This window comes from Thunnus thynnus, chromosome 15 (genome assembly GCF_963924715.1).
Source record: "Thunnus thynnus chromosome 15, fThuThy2.1, whole genome shotgun sequence".
NCBI lineage: Eukaryota > Metazoa > Chordata > Actinopteri > Scombriformes > Scombridae > Thunnus > Thunnus thynnus.
In genome coordinates, this window is record NC_089531.1 from 6,937,722 (window position 1) to 6,955,764 (window position 18,043).

General features: G+C 36.6%; 2 protein-coding genes across 3 annotated transcripts in view; one reads left to right on the forward strand and one right to left on the reverse strand.

The window, feature by feature from the left end:
• Window positions 1–16,792, forward strand: part of psmb8a (proteasome 20S subunit beta 8A) — a 125,299-nt gene extending 108,507 nt beyond the window's left edge. Inside the window, exons 5-7 of one of the 2 annotated variants that reach the window (XR_010931632.1) lie at window positions 15,460–15,664; window positions 16,006–16,145; window positions 16,188–16,792. Coding sequence is in view for 1 of the 2 variants with exons in the window: in XM_067612133.1 (XP_067468234.1) it covers window positions 15,460–15,664; window positions 16,006–16,094 (294 nt within the window). In the remaining variant the exon portion in view is untranslated. Of the gene's footprint in view, window positions 1–15,459; window positions 15,665–16,005 lie in introns of both variants that reach the window. The other variant, XM_067612133.1, reaches the window with a different exon arrangement.
• On the reverse strand, window positions 2,962–12,447 carry LOC137198360 (H-2 class I histocompatibility antigen, K-K alpha chain-like). The gene is made up of 3 exons (XM_067612136.1): window positions 12,295–12,447; window positions 6,990–7,256; window positions 2,962–3,254 (listed from the first exon to the last, which is right to left on the reverse strand). The coding sequence occupies exons 1-3, from the start codon at window positions 12,344–12,346 to the stop codon at window positions 2,962–2,964; spliced, it is 612 nt and encodes a 203-aa protein (XP_067468237.1). The 5' UTR covers window positions 12,347–12,447.
• Window positions 16,793–18,043: the final 1,251 nt, after the last annotated feature.

Sequence of the window (18,043 nt, forward strand, 5' to 3'; positions counted from 1 at the left end):
TTCTCTCCAGATGTTTTTACTCACACAGCGGAGGAAAGTGATGCTTCTAGCTATGACTGTCACACATTTAACAAAAAATAACCTGCATTTAACAGCAGTCGCAGGAATGAAGCAGGAATGCAGGTAAACACAGTAAACAACAGGTTCAGGTTCTTCAATATCAGTATTCAATAAAATAACTTTTGTGAAATTTTGCCTTTTGTTGTAAATCAGAAGCAGATATTCTGTGACAAAGAATATTGTTTGAGGGCAGAGTCATTTACTGAAGTTCATCATCCTCTTCTAATGTTCACTGGTCTGTCAAGACGGATAAACAGACAAACAAGGTGGAATATCAAATCTGTTAGTGTTCATACAATGCAGCCTGTTTCATTTCATTTAATATGAGATATTTCTGGGTAAAAAGGTTATTGGTTGAATTTGTTTTTCACACATCAGTGTTATGATAAAAACACGTCAACATTTTCCTGTAGTTATACTGGATCTCACACTGAGAAATGCTTCATAAGACTGACTTCTTCAATCTAAAACATCTGGTTCATCACAAGTTCATGTCTAAATTGTGTTTTCACCTTTAAAAATACAGCAGTTTGGGAGACTGTTAGTAGTATTATATATGTTTAGTTCAGTGAGATAAGTTGACACAGTGAAGTACTCACTGTCATCAGTTAGGAACTGGAACTTTAACAGATGATGAAGATGAAGAAGTGTCTGACGCTGAAAAAAGAAAAAAAATGATTTGAAAAGAAGAAAAGAAGAGTTTTATCATGAGAGACAAACTGGACATGAGTGACGAATTACTAACATCTGACTTTCTGTCAGTTGGCATTTTAATATTTCTCATAATTTTTATATATTTTCATATTTAAAATGTAAAACATCCAAATAGCAGATAAACAAGGATAGACAAAGCAGATTAAAAATATCATTTTTTAATATTAAAATACTTACTGTTAGCAGGTTTAAACCCTGAAATATAGAAAACAGTATTACACAGTTATTATTTATTCAGAATTTATGAGAGAACACAAAGAGAAAACAGCAACATCTGTATCACTATTACAAGATATGTCAACTAATTGTACATCAAATATTTTAAAACTTTATGGACTTTGTATCATCAGAAATAAAATATATGATGTTATAACAACATTAACACCAAAACAATAGCAGAGACATGTATATTAAATACATCTGTGAAGTAAAAAAGGGATTTATGATGAGTAAAACCATCTTTTATTTTTCACCATTATTGTTCTTTTTCCAGAGGACGTATCCAACGATGGCGGCTACCAGGAGCAGCAGTACGACAACAACTCCAATGACAACACCAACAGGAAACTCTGAAGAATCTGGAGCCCAAACACAACATCCAACTTTATTTATCTCACTCTTTAATCACTAAATGGATCCGATTATATTTATTAACACAACTCATTTGAGTATTTGAAAAAGTTCATAAGAATAACACAAACAAGGAAGATGCTGAAAATTTATTTAAATTTGTGTAAATATCTATCTAATAAAATAACGGTGCCTTCGACCGCTGTAATATCACTTGTGTGAGGGGAAAACATAAATAAAGATGTTAGAGGAGGCTTGATGCTCTGACATGTGGAAATATCCTTCATGCCACACGCACCACGTAAAGATGAGAATAAAAGCAGAAAATCTAAGTTGTGTCCAGGTCAGAATCACCTGTCAGTGGCAGAAAAGTCAACAAGCAACATGTCAAAGTACTTGATCAGAAAACACGCTCACATCAAACCTGCAGAAGAACCTCATCTCATTACAGATAATAGTGAAAAGATCAGATCAGCTGAGGATCAAGAGTGAAGAGTGAGGGAAATGCTGCTCATGTCTGTAAATTCTGAACAAGTAAATAATAACTAACATGATTACTTTCGTTATTGAGTAATCTGTTAATTTTCATTATACTTTTAGGAGAGTATTGATTGATTAGTAATGAAATAGTTTTTCTGAGTAACTTTCCCACATTTACATGCAGTTCTGGTTTTCTTACCTTTCCTGATACTTTCATACAGATAAAAACTGTCTGGTTGCATTAACGGCTGAACGATCAGTTAGACTTGAACCAAATTAACAACCAGAGAAGAAATAAACTTTGTGATCAAATAACATTTTACAGAACATAGAAACTGTACTGAAGAGTAAAACATACATATTTTAAAAGAATGTTTAATTTCATCTGATCATTTGGAAAAATTAAAGATTAAAAACGTCTCATGAATTCTACTGGCGTCCAAAGAGACAAATGAAATCTAGATGACTTAAAAACAGAAACGAGAAAACAAACCACTAAAGGAGACAAACAACCTCATCCATCACAAATAAACAAAATATAAAACAGATGAAAGTAAACTTAATATTTTTCCTACTTCCATCACTTCTGATTCCAGTCTTGCCAAAATTCGTCTGAATTGCTCTTTTGTCCAGTTTGGTGATGATGTCGTCCTTCACACCAGAGAGCTGAAACACACATTCGTACTTCCTCCAGTCTTCAGGTGTGACTGATGAAAGGTTCAGGTCAGCACTCATCTGGAAGGATCCATCGTGGTTGGGGAGGATCTCTCCACGTTCCACGCTCTCATCAAGCTCCTCTCCATCTTTCCTCCAGAACATTTCAGCTCTGTGAGGGTAGAAACCTGTAGCGAAGCAGCTGACTGGAGAGGAGGGAGTCTTCTGGAGGAGAGACACTGAGGGAAGCTCTGGAGTGTAAAGACAAAGACAGTTTATAGTTTCTTTATTATTATTTACTGTATATTAATATTATTCTGGTTTGGTGTAATGTATTTAAATGCATTAGTAATATTTATATACAGTATGTATACGATGCAAATAAACCTCATTGAATTGTGACTGAGAAAAGAAGGGAGGGACAGAGGATAAGAAAGACAGATGAAGAGAAGTAAGGAGAGAGAGACTAGAAACTACATCAGGTCATGTGATTCTACCTGTTCTCAGCAGAGAGCTCTTCCCATAGTCCAAATACTTCTTCAGCCAGTCAACGCAAATCTGGGTGAGATAATGTTTGAACTGTGCGATTTCAGCTTTTTTACTATCCCACTTGTGTTTGGTGATGACAGCCTGTGGTTTTGGAGCGACCCATGTCTCTGTCTTCAGGTCCAATACTATGAAGTCTTCTCCATCATAACCATCCTGTCTAAAACCATTAACCACTCCTGTGTCATTGTCCCATTCACAGCCGTACATCCTCTGGACAATATGGACACCTGAGAGAGAGACAGAGACACAGACTGCAGTAAACCAGAGTGAGATCTCAGCACAGTCAGCTATCATCAGTTGATATCACATCTTCACCACAGAGACACACTGATCCACACACACCAAAACAGAAGATCTACACCTTCTGCTGTTATTGGCTGGATGGAAACAACTCACAGCCAATCATCATCTGGACAGTGTGGACGAGTCAGAGAGAGACAGAGAGGCAGAGACTGCTGGGAAACAGAGTCCATTTCCTGTCTTTACTACAGAGACACACTGCCTCCACTGAGATCAACACAGTTTATCGACACTGTTGAAGGTGATGTGGCTTCATGTGAGCTGCAGGAAAACACACACACTGAAGTGTGTGTGTTTTCACACACTTGACAAATACACACAGATTAAACCTGATCCTGAACCTTATGGACTTGATGAAACACAGGATTTGAGTTCTTTTCTGTGATATGAAAATATCAACTTATGTCTTTCTCCACAGGTGATTTGGACCATTAGGAAGAGATGAGCCACTAGGCCCACTGACACGCACCCTTCCCATTTAGTGGGGTAAAGGGACAACTGTAGGACCAATAGTGTATTCATCTATGCGCGTCCTATGCAGTCAGTTGTTTGGTGATTTTAACATCCATGTTGACAACCCCTAGGACAGAGGGGCTAAAGAACTGTGTTATGTTCTTGATAACTATGGACTGACCCAGCATGTGACAGAGCCCACACACAACAAGGGGCACACTCCGGACTTAATCGTTTCTAAGGGTCTGAACATTTCTAAGGTTGTGGTGACTGATTTGCTCTCTGATCACTCCTGGGTTTTCTTTGAGAGTGCTATCTCTGTGCACACAAATGTTCAAACAGAAGTAACCAAAAAACGGTATATCACTGAAAACACCATATTCAGGCCCTCTCTTCCACACCTGCCCTCTCTTGGGTCTCAGTCAATGAGCTTGTAGATAATTTCAGTTCTAAAATTACAAATGTTACTAATGCTATTGCACCCATTAAGGTGAAGGTTGTCTCTGGTAAGAAAAGATCTCCATGGAGAAATGCCATGCTGGTCAAAATGGAAAAAAGAAAGTGTTATTGAGTTAAGAGAGTGTTGAAAAGCTGAACGCAGGTGGCAAAAAACAAATCTCCAGGTTCATTATGACATCTATAAAGAGAGACTTCACATTTGTAATTTGGTACTGAGAAATGCAAGGTGGTCCTTCTTTTCTGACATCATTGCCTAAAACAATAATAACGCACTTGCCTTGTTTGCTACTGTCAACAGGCACAAACCCTCTTATGTCAGTAGCCCCTGAACTTCTATCCACCAAGGCTTGCAATGAATTTGCCTTCTTCTACACTGACAAAACTCAGAAAATAAGACAAGCAGTCAGTGCCTCCATATCAGGTGCAGGATATATGTTGTCCCTGTGTCCACTTAAAATCAATTTGAGGAGTATGACACAATTCCATCTGATCAACCACAAAAACCTGGAGGACATTATAAAACATCTGAAATCCTCCTCTTGCTGCCTTGATATTCTGCCTACAGGCTTTTTCAAAATTGTTTCAAATTGCATGGCCTCAGATCTTCTATAGAACACATCTCTTCTCTCAGGTGTCTTCTCACAGGCCCTGAAAACTGCCGTCATCAAGCCACTCTTAAAAAAGAACTATAGACCTATATCAAACCTCCCGTTTTTAAGTAAAATCATTGAAAAAGCTGTTTTTCAACAGCTGAACAAGTTTGTGGCAATAAACAATCATTTTGATGTCTTCCAGTCAGGATTTCGACCACACCACAGCACTGAGACTGCTCTTGTTAAGGTCTAGTGACATACACCTGAACACTGACAGTGGCAAAATTACAGTATTAGTATTACTGGATCTCAGTGCAGCGTTTGACATGGTTGACCGCAGCATATTACTAGACAGACTGGAAAACTGGATGGGACTTTCTGGCACAGTACTGAAGTGGTTTGAATCCTACTTAGAGGACAGGGACTACTTTGTGTTTATAGGTAATTACACATCTGGGTGGACAAAAATGACATGCGGAGTTCCCCAAGGCTCCATTCTGGGGCCTCTTCTGTTCAACATCTACATGCTCCCACTAGCTCAGATTATGGAAAACAACAAAATATGTTACCACAGTTATGCAGATGACATATAAATTTACACAACCATATCACCAGGGGACTATGGTCCAATACAAGCACTGCGTAAGTGCATTGACCAAATCAACGATTGGATGTGCCGTAATTTTCTTCAATTAAACAAAGACAAAACTGAAATAACAGTTTTTGGAGCCAAGGAAGAACGATTAAAAGTTAGCACTCAGCTACTATCACCTAAAGAATACATCAAGAACTAAAGGACTTATGTCTCAACAGGATTTGGAAAAACTTGTCCATGCATTTATCTTCAGTAGACTTGACTACTGTAACACTGTCTTCACAGGTCTCCCTAAAAAATCGATCAGACAGCTGCAGCTGATTCAGAACGCTGCTACTCGAGTCCTCACTAAGACCAAAAAAGTGGATCATATAACTCCAGTTCTCAGATCATTACATTGGCTTCCTGTCTGTCAAATAATTGATTTTAAAATACTGCTGTTGGTTTATAAAGCACTAAATGGTTTAGGGCCAAAATACATTTCTGATCTGCTGCTAAATTATGAGCCATCCAGACCTCTCAGGTCATCTGGGAGAGGCTTGTTTTCTGTCCCCAGAGTCAAAACTAAACATGGAGAAGCAACGTTCAGTTTTTATGCTCCACATATCTGGAACAAACTCCCAGAAAACTGCAGGTCTGCTGCAACTCTCAGTTCTTTCAAATCACAGCTGAAGACTTCTCTGTTTGCTGCTGCCTTTTATTAAACCAAATTTGAGGGTTAATATTTTACACGCCACTGTAACTTTTATTCTCCTGTTTTATCTGTCTTATTCTTTTTTAGCTTCTTTTTATTTCCAAATTTAACACTTTTTAATTTATTTATTTTTTTAGTATTTAAATGTATTTTTCCTTGTGTTGCTTGTATATTCTGTCTTGAGGCCTTTTATGCTCTATGTAAAGCACTTTGAATTGCCTAATTGTTGAAATGTGCTATACAAATAAACGGGAGTTAGTTTTTTTTGTTTGTTTGTTTTTTAATGAAATTAAAATGATGTAAAATGGTGTAATTATTGTAACTCTGTAATATTAACCATGCCATGTGTTTTGAAAAAAATGTTTTGTATAATATTATTGTCATGTTCTTTGTAAAATGCTCACCTGTGAAATACCTTGAAAAAATGAAGATTTTGATAATTAGTCATGTGACCCAGATATATTTATCACACCTGTGAGTATTCATGTAATTTTGCTGAACGAACCTGAAGAAGCTGAAGAAGATTTTATTAGGAGCGTTGTTTGCTCCTTATAAAATCTCTGTAAAGTCATTTCAGTGTGGCGATAATAATCTCTGTTGGTTAATATGGGATGGACAAAAAATATTGTATCAGTGCAGTATAGCAGCACCCAGGATTCTCAGTAATGTGTTTTTCAGTGTGTGTTAGTGAGAAGCCTCCATAAAAACAGTTGAATAAAACAGTGTTGATGGAGGGATGGTTGTGTGTGTGTGTGTGTGTGTGTGTGTGTGTGTGTGTGTGTGTGTGTGTGTGTGTGTGTGTGTGTACAAAAGACAGGATGAAAGCATAAACAACATTTTATCAGCAAACAGTGAAACATGAACAAACCTCCAGTTTGGTTGAAGCGCTGCTTTGCAGTTTCAATGTTGGCTTTGAAGGCCGGCTGGGTACCCAAACAATTCCCAGTCTCCCTCTCCCAGTACTGTGGATCATCTGCTGTGACTTTGCTCATCCAGTCCTGTTTGGGTTCTGCTTTCATGGTGTTGCTGTCATAGTAATCAATCTGAATATCATCAACCATCCCAAGAACCACATACTCTGGAAAGTTTGGGACTTGAGAGGACCCAGTGAAGAAATACTTCAGAGAGTGAGTCACTGTAAGAAAAAGTTAATGTCATCATTTCAGTTTTCTCAGTTAGTTTTATAAATAGCTTTTACATAAAATAAAATTATTTTCCTGTGCACAGAATCAAAAAGAGCTACAATACATCCTGCTGATAATCTCTGTTGTGCAGTCAATAAATAAACAAATTGATAGGCAGAAATTTTCTTAGTTTCCAGTTTGTGGAGACGTTTATTCTTCAGGATGCATCATTAGTAGCGTCTGCTCCTCATTACTAAATTAGTTTGAAATGTGAAACCACAAACCTGTGACAAACTATATATGAGTTCCTCCAGGATTTCACTGAGTTTTTTTATGATTATTATTGTGGCCAAAAATGCTTGATTTTTCAGTGGCTTTTCTCAAAAATTGAGATAAAACTTGCAATGTTTTATTTTCTCTTTTTGCGGTAAAATTGTGGGAATTAGGAAAAATTGCAAGCGATTTTTTTAAAAATTACTACTAATGAAGAGTCATATGTGATCACTTCCTGTGTGCTGCAATGATACAAGTTACCAAGACACAAAATGTGACAATTGGTCCAAATCACAAGTCTGTTGATTTCATGGATGTATCATAAATCCTATTGTAATCTACTTATATCGATTTTGACTTTTTACATGTGGAAAAGTTGCGGTAATTTAGCTAAATTTCAAGCTCTTGCAAATATTGCAGAGATTTCTTAAAGTTGGAGTGCGGGACTTCTGACTCCCCCTTCTGGCAGTGAGAGTAACGGGGGGCGCTCAGCTCTGATTGCCTGGCACAGGCATGCAGCACGCTTTCATGCACACCTGAATGACAGGCACAGAGAGAGAGAGTAAAAATGGATTTGTTTTGACAGTCCACCGGCCCACCGGGATTCGTCCCAGTATGCCCAATGACTAGTGGTTACACCACTGGCCATAACCTGCTTTTACAGTTGTAAAACGGTGAATAAATTGTTCTGAGCACCACACAAATGCCTTGAATTGGCTCCTTTCACTGTCAGAATTTGATCCATTCAGTCCAGTTACATTTGGAAAGTATAGAGGAGCCACACGATTAAGGGCCAAACAGCCAGCACAGGAATGTCGCCCCCGACATGAGATTTAAAAACATACACTGTGAAATATAGAGATTTGTTTGGCGGTGATAGGCTTAATCAGCATTGTGTGAACTCATTTTGCAAGGGCTTGAACGTAATGGACATTCATTTACATCTAAAAGAGCCACACTGCAGGAAATCACAATTTCCTGGAGGGACTGATTATAATTATAATTATATTATAATTATATTAAAAGATTATAATTTTATTTTCTATATTCAGCTCATTAAAACATTTTGTATTTGATTATACTACGTCCATCATGGTCTTTATACTGTAAACTGTGAATGATGACAACTTAGGTTTCTTCTTCCTGACGTTTTAAGCACGTCTCCTTATACAGTTTAGAAGTGGGTTGTTTAGCTGTTTTCTATTGCTATTGTCATTTTTCATGATTAAATAATAATTAATTTTTTCTGATGTTGTTGACATGTTTTAATACAACCATCAAGAATGTATCTCACTTTTATATATTTTGATTTATGTAAAATGATAAATTATATTCAAGTTTCACTTCCAGGATCTTAATAACAAATATTTTGTGTAAAACCAAATCTTCTGAGCTGCATGACAATGACAGAAAAATGTTTGTGGACACAGCTCTATATTTAAGAAAGTTCTCTTTGGCATATTTTACTCTGGTGTGCTCATTATGTATTGTTTCTATTAGTGTCAGTTTATACTGGATTAAAAAGCAAATTATTATTAATGCAAATATCCAACATGAACTGATCATTATTCACTCTTAGTCCTGATTCCAAAAATTTATTCCAGAGTTTCAACAGAATAAACTTTCTACAAGTGTCTGTAAGTTTTCATGATCCTCCTCTGTCCTCTGTAATTTATGTACTAAGATGTGTATGTTCTGAGAAGTATCCCTTCAAATCTTTTTTGATTAATCAATTAATATGTTTTATTAAATAATAGTAACTTTGTTTATATAGCACCTTTCAAAAACAAAGTTGCAAAGTGCTTTACAATAAAAATAGATAATGCAAGTAAATAAGATCCAAAGATAAAGACATAGACAAGATACAAAAAATTAAATTACACAACAAATACCATCAGTTAAGAAAAAGCCATACGGTAAAAGTGAGTCTTAAGAAGAGATTTAAAAGATGACACTGAGTTTGCCTGCCTGAGATCTCCAAACAGGGAGATCCACTGCTGAAAGGCCCAAACAACAAAGGCCCGGCCCCCTCTAATGGCAAGTCAAGAGTTTGGAACCATCAGTGGGGCCCTGCTGGAGGATCTCTAACAGCAAACAGGATCATAAGGAGTTAGCTGTTCACAAATATAGCAAAAAAAAAAAACAAGCAATAAAATCTTAATATCAATTCTAACACTCACAGGTAACCAGTGAAGGGCAACAAGGATTGGTGTGATATGGTCACTTCTCTTAGTAGGCATTAAAAGCCTGACAGCAGTGTTTTGTACCAACTGCAGACTTTGTATGTTATGCCTGCTGATACCAGAATAAGATGCACTCCAGTAATCAAGTCTGGAGAAGATAAAAGCATGGATGACCTTTTCTAAGTCTGCGGTTGAAAGGAATGAGCTGATTTTGGTTAGCTGTCTCAATTGGGCAAAGCAGGATTGCAGCACTTTGGTCACCTGAGCATCAAAAGACAAAACAGAGTCAAAAATAACCCCTAGGTTATGGGCCTCCTTACGAACATTATTAGATAAGGCACCCTAGTGTTTGGACTGGAGGGGGTAATTATAATGTCTTCTGTTTTGGAATCATTCAACTGCAAGAAGTTTTTAGACATCCAATTTTTAATTTCGGTGAGGCAGGACATAATACATGAAACATCAGTGGTACCGGCCTTTAATGGGACATACAATTGGGTGTCATCTGCATAGCGATGGAAATCAATGCTAGGTCTACGCATGATTTGCCCCAGGGGTAGCAGGTAAATGGTGAATAAGAGGGGACCCAAGATAGACTCCTGGGGGACCCCACAAAAGAGAGGTGCACAAGAGGAGGAGGCATCTCCGAGCTTTACAGAGAAAACCTGTTTGACAGATAAAAGTTGAATCAATCCAGTGCCACATCACTGATGCCAACATAGTATTTCAGACAGCTGATTAAGAAATTATGGTCCGCAGTGTCAAATGCTGAGCTGAGGTCAAGGAGAATAAAAATGGAATACAGGCCTGTGTCGGCTGTATTCCATTTTTTCTAAAATCTTTGAGAAAAAAGCAGCTTGAAGATGGGTCTAAAATTACTTAAAACTGAGGGATCTAAAGAGGGCTTCTTTAAAAGGGGGTAAACATTGGTATGTTTTAAGTAGGAGGGGAAAATACCAGTGGACAGAGCAGTTAATAATGGCTAAAATATCAGGATCAACCATCTGAAATACAGCTGTTAAAAACCAAGTGGGAATACAGTCTGAAGGGCAGGTGGATGATTTTGCAGTGCGTTCCAGGGTTGACAGAGAGTTTTTATTGAAGTGGGTTTAAGATGAAAGTGGGCAGGAGTCAACATCAAGTTCACTGAATACATTGTCAAAGTGCTTCCTAATTTCTACTATTTTGTTGTTAAAGTAATCAAGAAAATCCTCGCATCTCTCTGGGGAAGATTCAAGTGGCTGGCTAATCGAGGGACCAATAACAGAACTGACAGTTTTAAAAAGGAGTCTGGGATTATGACGCTGTTTCGCAATGAGTTCTGAAAAATAAGTGTTACACTGAGTTTATCTTCCAGTTTTCATTCCTGCATTGTCTCTAAGATCCTTACGTCTTCATTTAACCATGGCGGAGAAGAAGGTCTCAGCTATGGAATCTAAAATATTTCTGCAAGACCTGTTAAAAACACAAACAAGCTCCTCCACAGTGGGGGCATGGTGTTCATTGGCAGGCCTATTAAAAATCAATTTGAGGCAGTGAAGGCTTGGCAGGAGCGAGGAGCGAATTAGTGTGGTGGGTTTGGAGTTAAAATGTCATTAAATAGTGAAATATGTCCATTTCAAGTTCCCAGGTCCCTCAGTAACATTTTCAAATGTTTAGTTTTGTCCAACCAAAAGTCAAAAACTAAAAAGCAATCGCTTTAATGACTATTTGATACCTAATTACAGATTAAGACATAATATTCTAACATAAAATTTACAAAACTCAGGATTAAGTCATTTTGAACATGGGATCTGTGTTATTTGACAAGTTTATATTTGAGTCGTTGAACAAAATAAATGATGAATTTCAGTAATTTAGTTTACATACATTAGTGAATGATATTAAATATTGTGCCACCAAAGCAGGAAGTTGTTTGGCTTCAGTAGCATCAATATCTATGAAAACAGCGCCATCATGACTCATGTTGGTATGGTTAGAAATAAAAACCCCAAAACCTTCTCAGTAGCCTGTAGATGTTAATTATACACACTTAAGATGAAATGTAGTGACGTCTTCAAGACTGTGAAAAGGGTTTGTTAATACATTTACATCGTTGACTCATACATCAGTCGATGACTGATATCACTAAATTTACGGTTGCACACTGACTGAGGATGTGATTTTCATTGTTGTCGTTTGTTTGGAACATATGTGTAAATTTTAATAGAAAACATGACGTCATGGACAACTTAAAGACTAAAAGAAGCACGTGCAACTATATTAAAGTGTAGTTTAAAATTAGTTTTGTTGCATCTTTGTTAAGTTTTCCATATTTTCTTTATTAATCTGAGTGTGTGTTGGACTATTTTTTGCTGCTTAATTGTGCTGCCATTTTGTTCAGAACGCACTCAGACCGAATCGATAAAATATTATGAAATGAAATGAAATAATAGTGAAAGAAAAATACACGTTTTAATAGCAAGGAAGTCTGGGAACTCAACATCTAATACTATGAAACAAACCTTAAATTTGTATAGTCACGTCTACAGATATAAAGCCTTTTCTTTTACCATAAACTGACTTAAAAAAAAAAAACAGAAAACTAAATCACCTGCCGCCGCGCTGTGTAGACCCAGGAGGGTCACAAAAAGCAAGATCTTCATTGTGACCTGCTGTCGCTACAACTCTGATGTACAGTCCACTAAGAAGTTTCTTTTTCCAGATACAGACAGACTGTGCTTCCTCTGTGAGCATCAAGGCTGAACGGAGGGTGGGACAGGAAGGGGCGCTCACTTCAGTCTCCATCTGAGCCAATGGGAATTTAGTATGAGTGTCAATGTCACTTAAATCTGGGTTAAACTGACGCAGTGAGGTTATTAATGTAAAGTGAAAGTAAAATGTGCTTGTTTTAGCCCATGTTAGAGGGTGGAGAGGCATGCTGGGCTTTATTTTGGGTTTCTCAGCTTTGTCAGTGCATGGAAGTCATATATAACATAACATTATTATGTACTGACTTTCTGGGAGGTCAGAGGTCACTGTCAGCTACAGATCAGCACTCTGGAGCTTGTGGGGTTGCAGTAATGTGCTATTCTTGTTTTGTTCTGTGTGAATGTCCTGAGGTTGACAACAGTTCTGATCACAATATCAACAACAAACAATATGGTTTTATTGGTGTAACATTGACTAAATGTGGTGATTGGCTCCCCCAGAGGTTCAAAACTCCAGTTAATGTGCAGCAGTAGGGGAGAATGGGATAACATGAGCCCTTTTTTACATTTGATGATTTACCGCAAAATGAAAGTGTATGTGTTTAAAATAATAGTTACTATATATACCTCAGGTTTTTGTGCACCCATGGAAATTAAAACAAGTTATCTAATTATTATGGTTTTAGAACAATGACACATCAAAAAAAGGTAGTCCTATAACACAACTTGCCCCAAGGTAGGGGTAAAATGAGCATGGGGATGGGGTAGAGTGCTCTAGGTGTAAATTGTACCACTGTTAGATAATTTTGAACTTCATTATTGCCATCAATCTAACAAAGACAAAAACTCACACTTTTAATATATGATGAATGATATGTTTGTGTCCTGTTGTTCAACATGTTACCTAAACATTTTCAGTAAAGATTAAACTGTGATCTTTATGTTTTAGCTACAGAAAGAATGTGTGTAAATGTGCTTTTGTGCTTTTTTGTGTACATCTGTACAGCATGTTCGTGTGTAGCTTAAACTTAACATTGTAACACTTGTAACACTGATCAGACATTAACATGAACAGTGTCTCTAGTCTGTAGAATATCAGAAAATAATACTTAAACACACAGATTATTCTGTACATATGTAGCATATTTAAACTTTTGGGGGTAAATTGAGCCATTGACTCAACTTGCCCCAACATCACCAGCATGTTTTAACCCACAACCTCCATTTTGACATTATTGTTTCACACAGTGACTCAGATCCATAGTTATGACCTTTTTTGTACACTGACTTAAATTAATTTGCAATAATGTCCAATGCCCAGATAAAATTTCCACTAAACAATAATTTACTTTGTTCAACTTTGGAGTGAAAACAGCAACCAAAGAAATAAAACTACAACATGAGGAAGACGAGACAGTTTCTTAAACACAACCATCAGCTCAGCTAAGCTCTGTCCTACAAGCTAGAAGCTTCTGAACTAACGTGAAACTGTGAACGCTGAAAACTGCTTGAACAAAGAGAAATTTAACACCACTGTTGATGTTTGGACACCTGAAGCTGTTTTTCATTTTGCTGTTTTGTTGGCACTATTTATACTCTGTTTCAATCTGCACTTTTTCTTTTTGAATAGTTGTTACAATGCATGACTCTGGTATCATATTTATTTATCAAATGTGGAGAAATTAAAGATCCACTCCACATGTTTCAAGACATAAAAAGAGGACTAATAATAATTTGTGTCTGATATGATGATCTCTACTGCAGGACTGGACTAAACCATGAGCCCCTTTCAACAGGAGGCGAGCCCCTGAGAGGCTCTAATATTGTTTTAGATACAAGAAATAATCTCAAACTATTTATTCAGCCAATGGAAATAGTTTACTCATAATGATAATAACTCAAAATTTCTAAACTGCAGATAAAGACATGAGGGCCCTCCTCATGTTAAGGCCCCTGCGTACTTAGTTCCACTATTCCCCTCACTACTGGGCCCCAACATACATCATTCTGCACAGTAAAGCTCAAACAACCAAGTGTAGTAATAAGCAAAACTATTTTTTGAGTGGAGGTAAACTTCAAGTAAAATAAGATCCATTTAAAATGTATTTAGTGACAATGAACAGCCTCACTGCTCACTGAAACAAAAAGTCCTTTAACAAAGCTGAATTTCTGACAAGTTCTGTTATGAAACAACGATGAACCTCAAATAAACAACAAATAAACAGATGAGTCTTGACTGGGTTTTCAGAAGCACCTTATTCATTCATAAAATCCAAATCTGTACAAGTTGTAGTAAAATTAAGAAATGTCACACTTCATATATATAGTAATGTTGTCAATTATCCCTCCCACGACCACACACACACACATCATTCTCAGCTTTATATTTCATTTAATTTTGACTTGCCCATCATAATATGGGAATACCTAAATAAACGTACGTACAGTATGTGAGTATATTAGTCACTTTTCACCACTGAGATTATCATTTATTTGAACAAAAGCAAAGCATTTCACCGTGTCACCAGTTCATTTAGAGTCTTTGGTTTTATTTTCATTGTGTGTTGGGTGAATGTAAAGAAATCAGCCAAGTTAGGTGTTAGTGAGTTCCTGATAATGTCCCAGTATCTCACTTATCACTGCACATTAAGTTCTTATTAATCCTGAAGAAATTTGATTAATGTAAATGGATCTTTTGTATTTGTTATTGTATACTTTATAGTTTAAAATATTATGATAGATATTTTTACAATACTTTACTGTATTTTGTTTTCCACACATATAGTATGATATATCATAATGGTCATTATGTCACCTGGTAGCATGCAGTACTCAACCCCTCATATTTTCTCGGTGGAGCTGTTGTATTGGTGTCAACATGAAAAAAAACCAGGTCAATCAACTTAATATCCTAATATATAATAAATAAACTATTTAGAAGTACTATTTTGTTGTTAAAAGTGATAAGACTCATACAGTAATGAAATCAGCTTGTGTTTGGAGATGTATCAGAATCTATTGGGCTGTATATGAAATGATAATAACTATAATGACTGTGTGCTCTGCAGGGCCCTGGTCTGTACTATGTGGACGATAACGGGACATGTCTGTCTGGCCGGATGTTCTCCACCGGCTGTGGGAGCAGCTTCGCCTACGGTGTGGTGGACAGCGGTTACAGGGAGGACATGACGGTAGAGGAGGCGTATGAACTGGGCCGTCGGGGCATTGCTCACGCTACACACAGGGACGCCTACTCTGGAGGAGTGGTCAACAGTGAGTATTACTTCTATTTTTATTTAGGTCTATTGTTTTTGTTAGCTTTTTCTACATTTCTTTTCCTTTTTTTCAATTATACATCTAACATTGTAATAATATAAATATCAGCCTGTTGTAAGCAACTGGATATTCATTCACTTAGTCCTCACTAAAGAATTTTTAAAATCTCTCTCTAAACATTGATTTCCTGCTTATCTACCATCCTGACATCATTTTGGCCAAAGACTGAAAGTTGTTTAGTCTTGTGATGTATAAAACTATGTGTGTATGAGCCCTTAAGTGTTTTATGTGTGTATATATGTGTTAACCTCTGTGTGTTTGTTTGTGTGTTTGTCTAGTGTACCACATGCAGGAGGACGGCTGGATAAAGGTGTGTAAGGAAGACGTATCAGAGCTGATCCACCGTTACAGGAAGGGGATGTTCTGAGTTTGACCCCTAAACCCAGATCAACATCAACACTCTGAACGGTCCAATGATGTGTTTCTAACCAAAATGATTTCACGTTATTTAAAGTAGGAGGTAAAATTATTTAGGTGCAGAGATACATACTGTTGACACAGTAGTTTTCCAAGATTACATTATTCAATGTATCATTTTGTGCATTAAATGGTTCAGTTCACCCAAATTAACAAAAAAAAAACTTACCTCTAGTGTTATCTAGCCATGCAGATTATGTTTTGTGTTTATTTGAAATGTATAGAAATACAATTTCATTTGCAGTATCCATTGAAAAACAACATTTAAATTATTCATAAGCAAAACAAAGGAAGGGATGATCAACTGTTTCTAAAGACTGAATAAATGATTTAACAAAAAGGAAAGTGTATGAAGAAAATATGCTTTTGTACAGCAGAAAATAGTTCCAGTGAAATCTTTTTACAGTGGGGTCTTCTTGCTGCATCACATAATTACAATCCCCTCTATCATATTGGGGTCAAGGCAGAAATCTCTGAAACAGTGGGAAGATAAAACCAAAACTATCTGCATTGCTGGTGAGAATTTTTATTTTTTATTTTTTTTAATTTGAGTGAACTGTCTCTTTAAGGTTGTGTCAACCAGATATCCTGTTAAATAATCTTACAAATACAACACTGAGCTACAAATAAAGACAACTGTTCAACTAACTGGTCTGTGCTGTTATGATTAACCTGAACTGATACAGTCTGATGCTTTATGATATAAAGCCTCAGGTAGAAAATTCAATAGAGTGAGCCAGTATGTTACTGGAAATCAGAGGAATGTGCAGTGGTGGAAGAGGCACCCAGATCCATTATTTACAATGTACATTTACTCAATAACAAGTAAAAGTCCTGAAAGTACAGAGTCAATACATGCAAAAAGAGTTTTAAAGTACTCCTGACTGGCAGAAAGTCCCCGGTAAACATGAAAGCAGCGGTTTAATGTATCTGATTTTAATTACTTTATACTGTCAGTAAAGTAGTTAAAATATTTTACAAGCTGATCATATACTGTATGGTGTTTGGTGCCAAATCTTACTCAGCAGAGTAACTATAGCTGCTGAATAAATACAGTGGAGAGAAAAGTACAATATTTCCCTCTGAAATGTAGGTGAGTAGAAATATAAAGCAACATGAAAGTACATCATACAGTAGTGAATGTACTCAGCTATTTCCACCAGTGAGAATATAATTCATTGTTTAGACAAAAGCAAAGCATTTCCAGCTACTGGGAACAATATGTTGTCATATGGTTGATATTATGTAAAATATCTGTACAGATTATTTAATTTGATCTACGTTGCTTTGGACAAAAGCATCTGCCAAATATAAAATATACTTAATGTAGTTCTTTAGGTTCTTATCCGTGATTATTAACCACACAATTATTCAACATAACGTTACTACATTTTCAATGTTATGTTAAACTGTGTTGTTTCTGTTATATGTTTCTATGCTGAACTGTGGTAGGAAACTTTTAGATGTGTCACCTCATCATAACATTTTTGGTTTTATAACTGTGTGTCGGGTGAAATGTGACCACAAACAAACAGTAAGTGCCAAACCTCCTCTCCACCTCTCATACCAGGAAACAAATCAGCTCTAAAGCTGTCAGGTGAGATTTCTAAAGATATCATCTTCATGGTAACTGACGTTACAGAATCTCACTAATATATCCATTAAATTAATATTACTGTGTATAAATAGTACTTTTGGTTTTGTTATTGTGTATTTTATAGCTTAAAATATTATAATGGTTGATATTACAACACAGAACAAATGTTTTATTTGTCACACATAGAAAATATAAGGTACTGTAATGAGGTCATCTGTTGCTATGCAGTATTCAGTCTCACAGGTTTTCTCCATGGAGGAACTGCGTTGTTCTGGTCTCAAAACATTGACATCGTCTCAGGA

Bases quoted from the DNA above. Each gene is read 5' to 3' on its own strand.
- LOC137198360 (XM_067612136.1), bottom strand. From the start codon at position 12,346: ATGAAGATCTTGCTTTTTGTGACCCTCCTGGGTCTACACAGCGCGGCG. The intron at 7,257-12,294 runs GTGATTTAGTTT...TTTTTCTTACAG, and splicing joins TCTACACAGCGCGGCGGCAG to TGACTCACTCTCTGAAGTAT. The intron at 3,255-6,989 runs GTTTGTTCATGT...TCTCTCTCTCAG, and splicing joins GCGCTTCAACCAAACTGGAG to GTGTCCATATTGTCCAGAGG.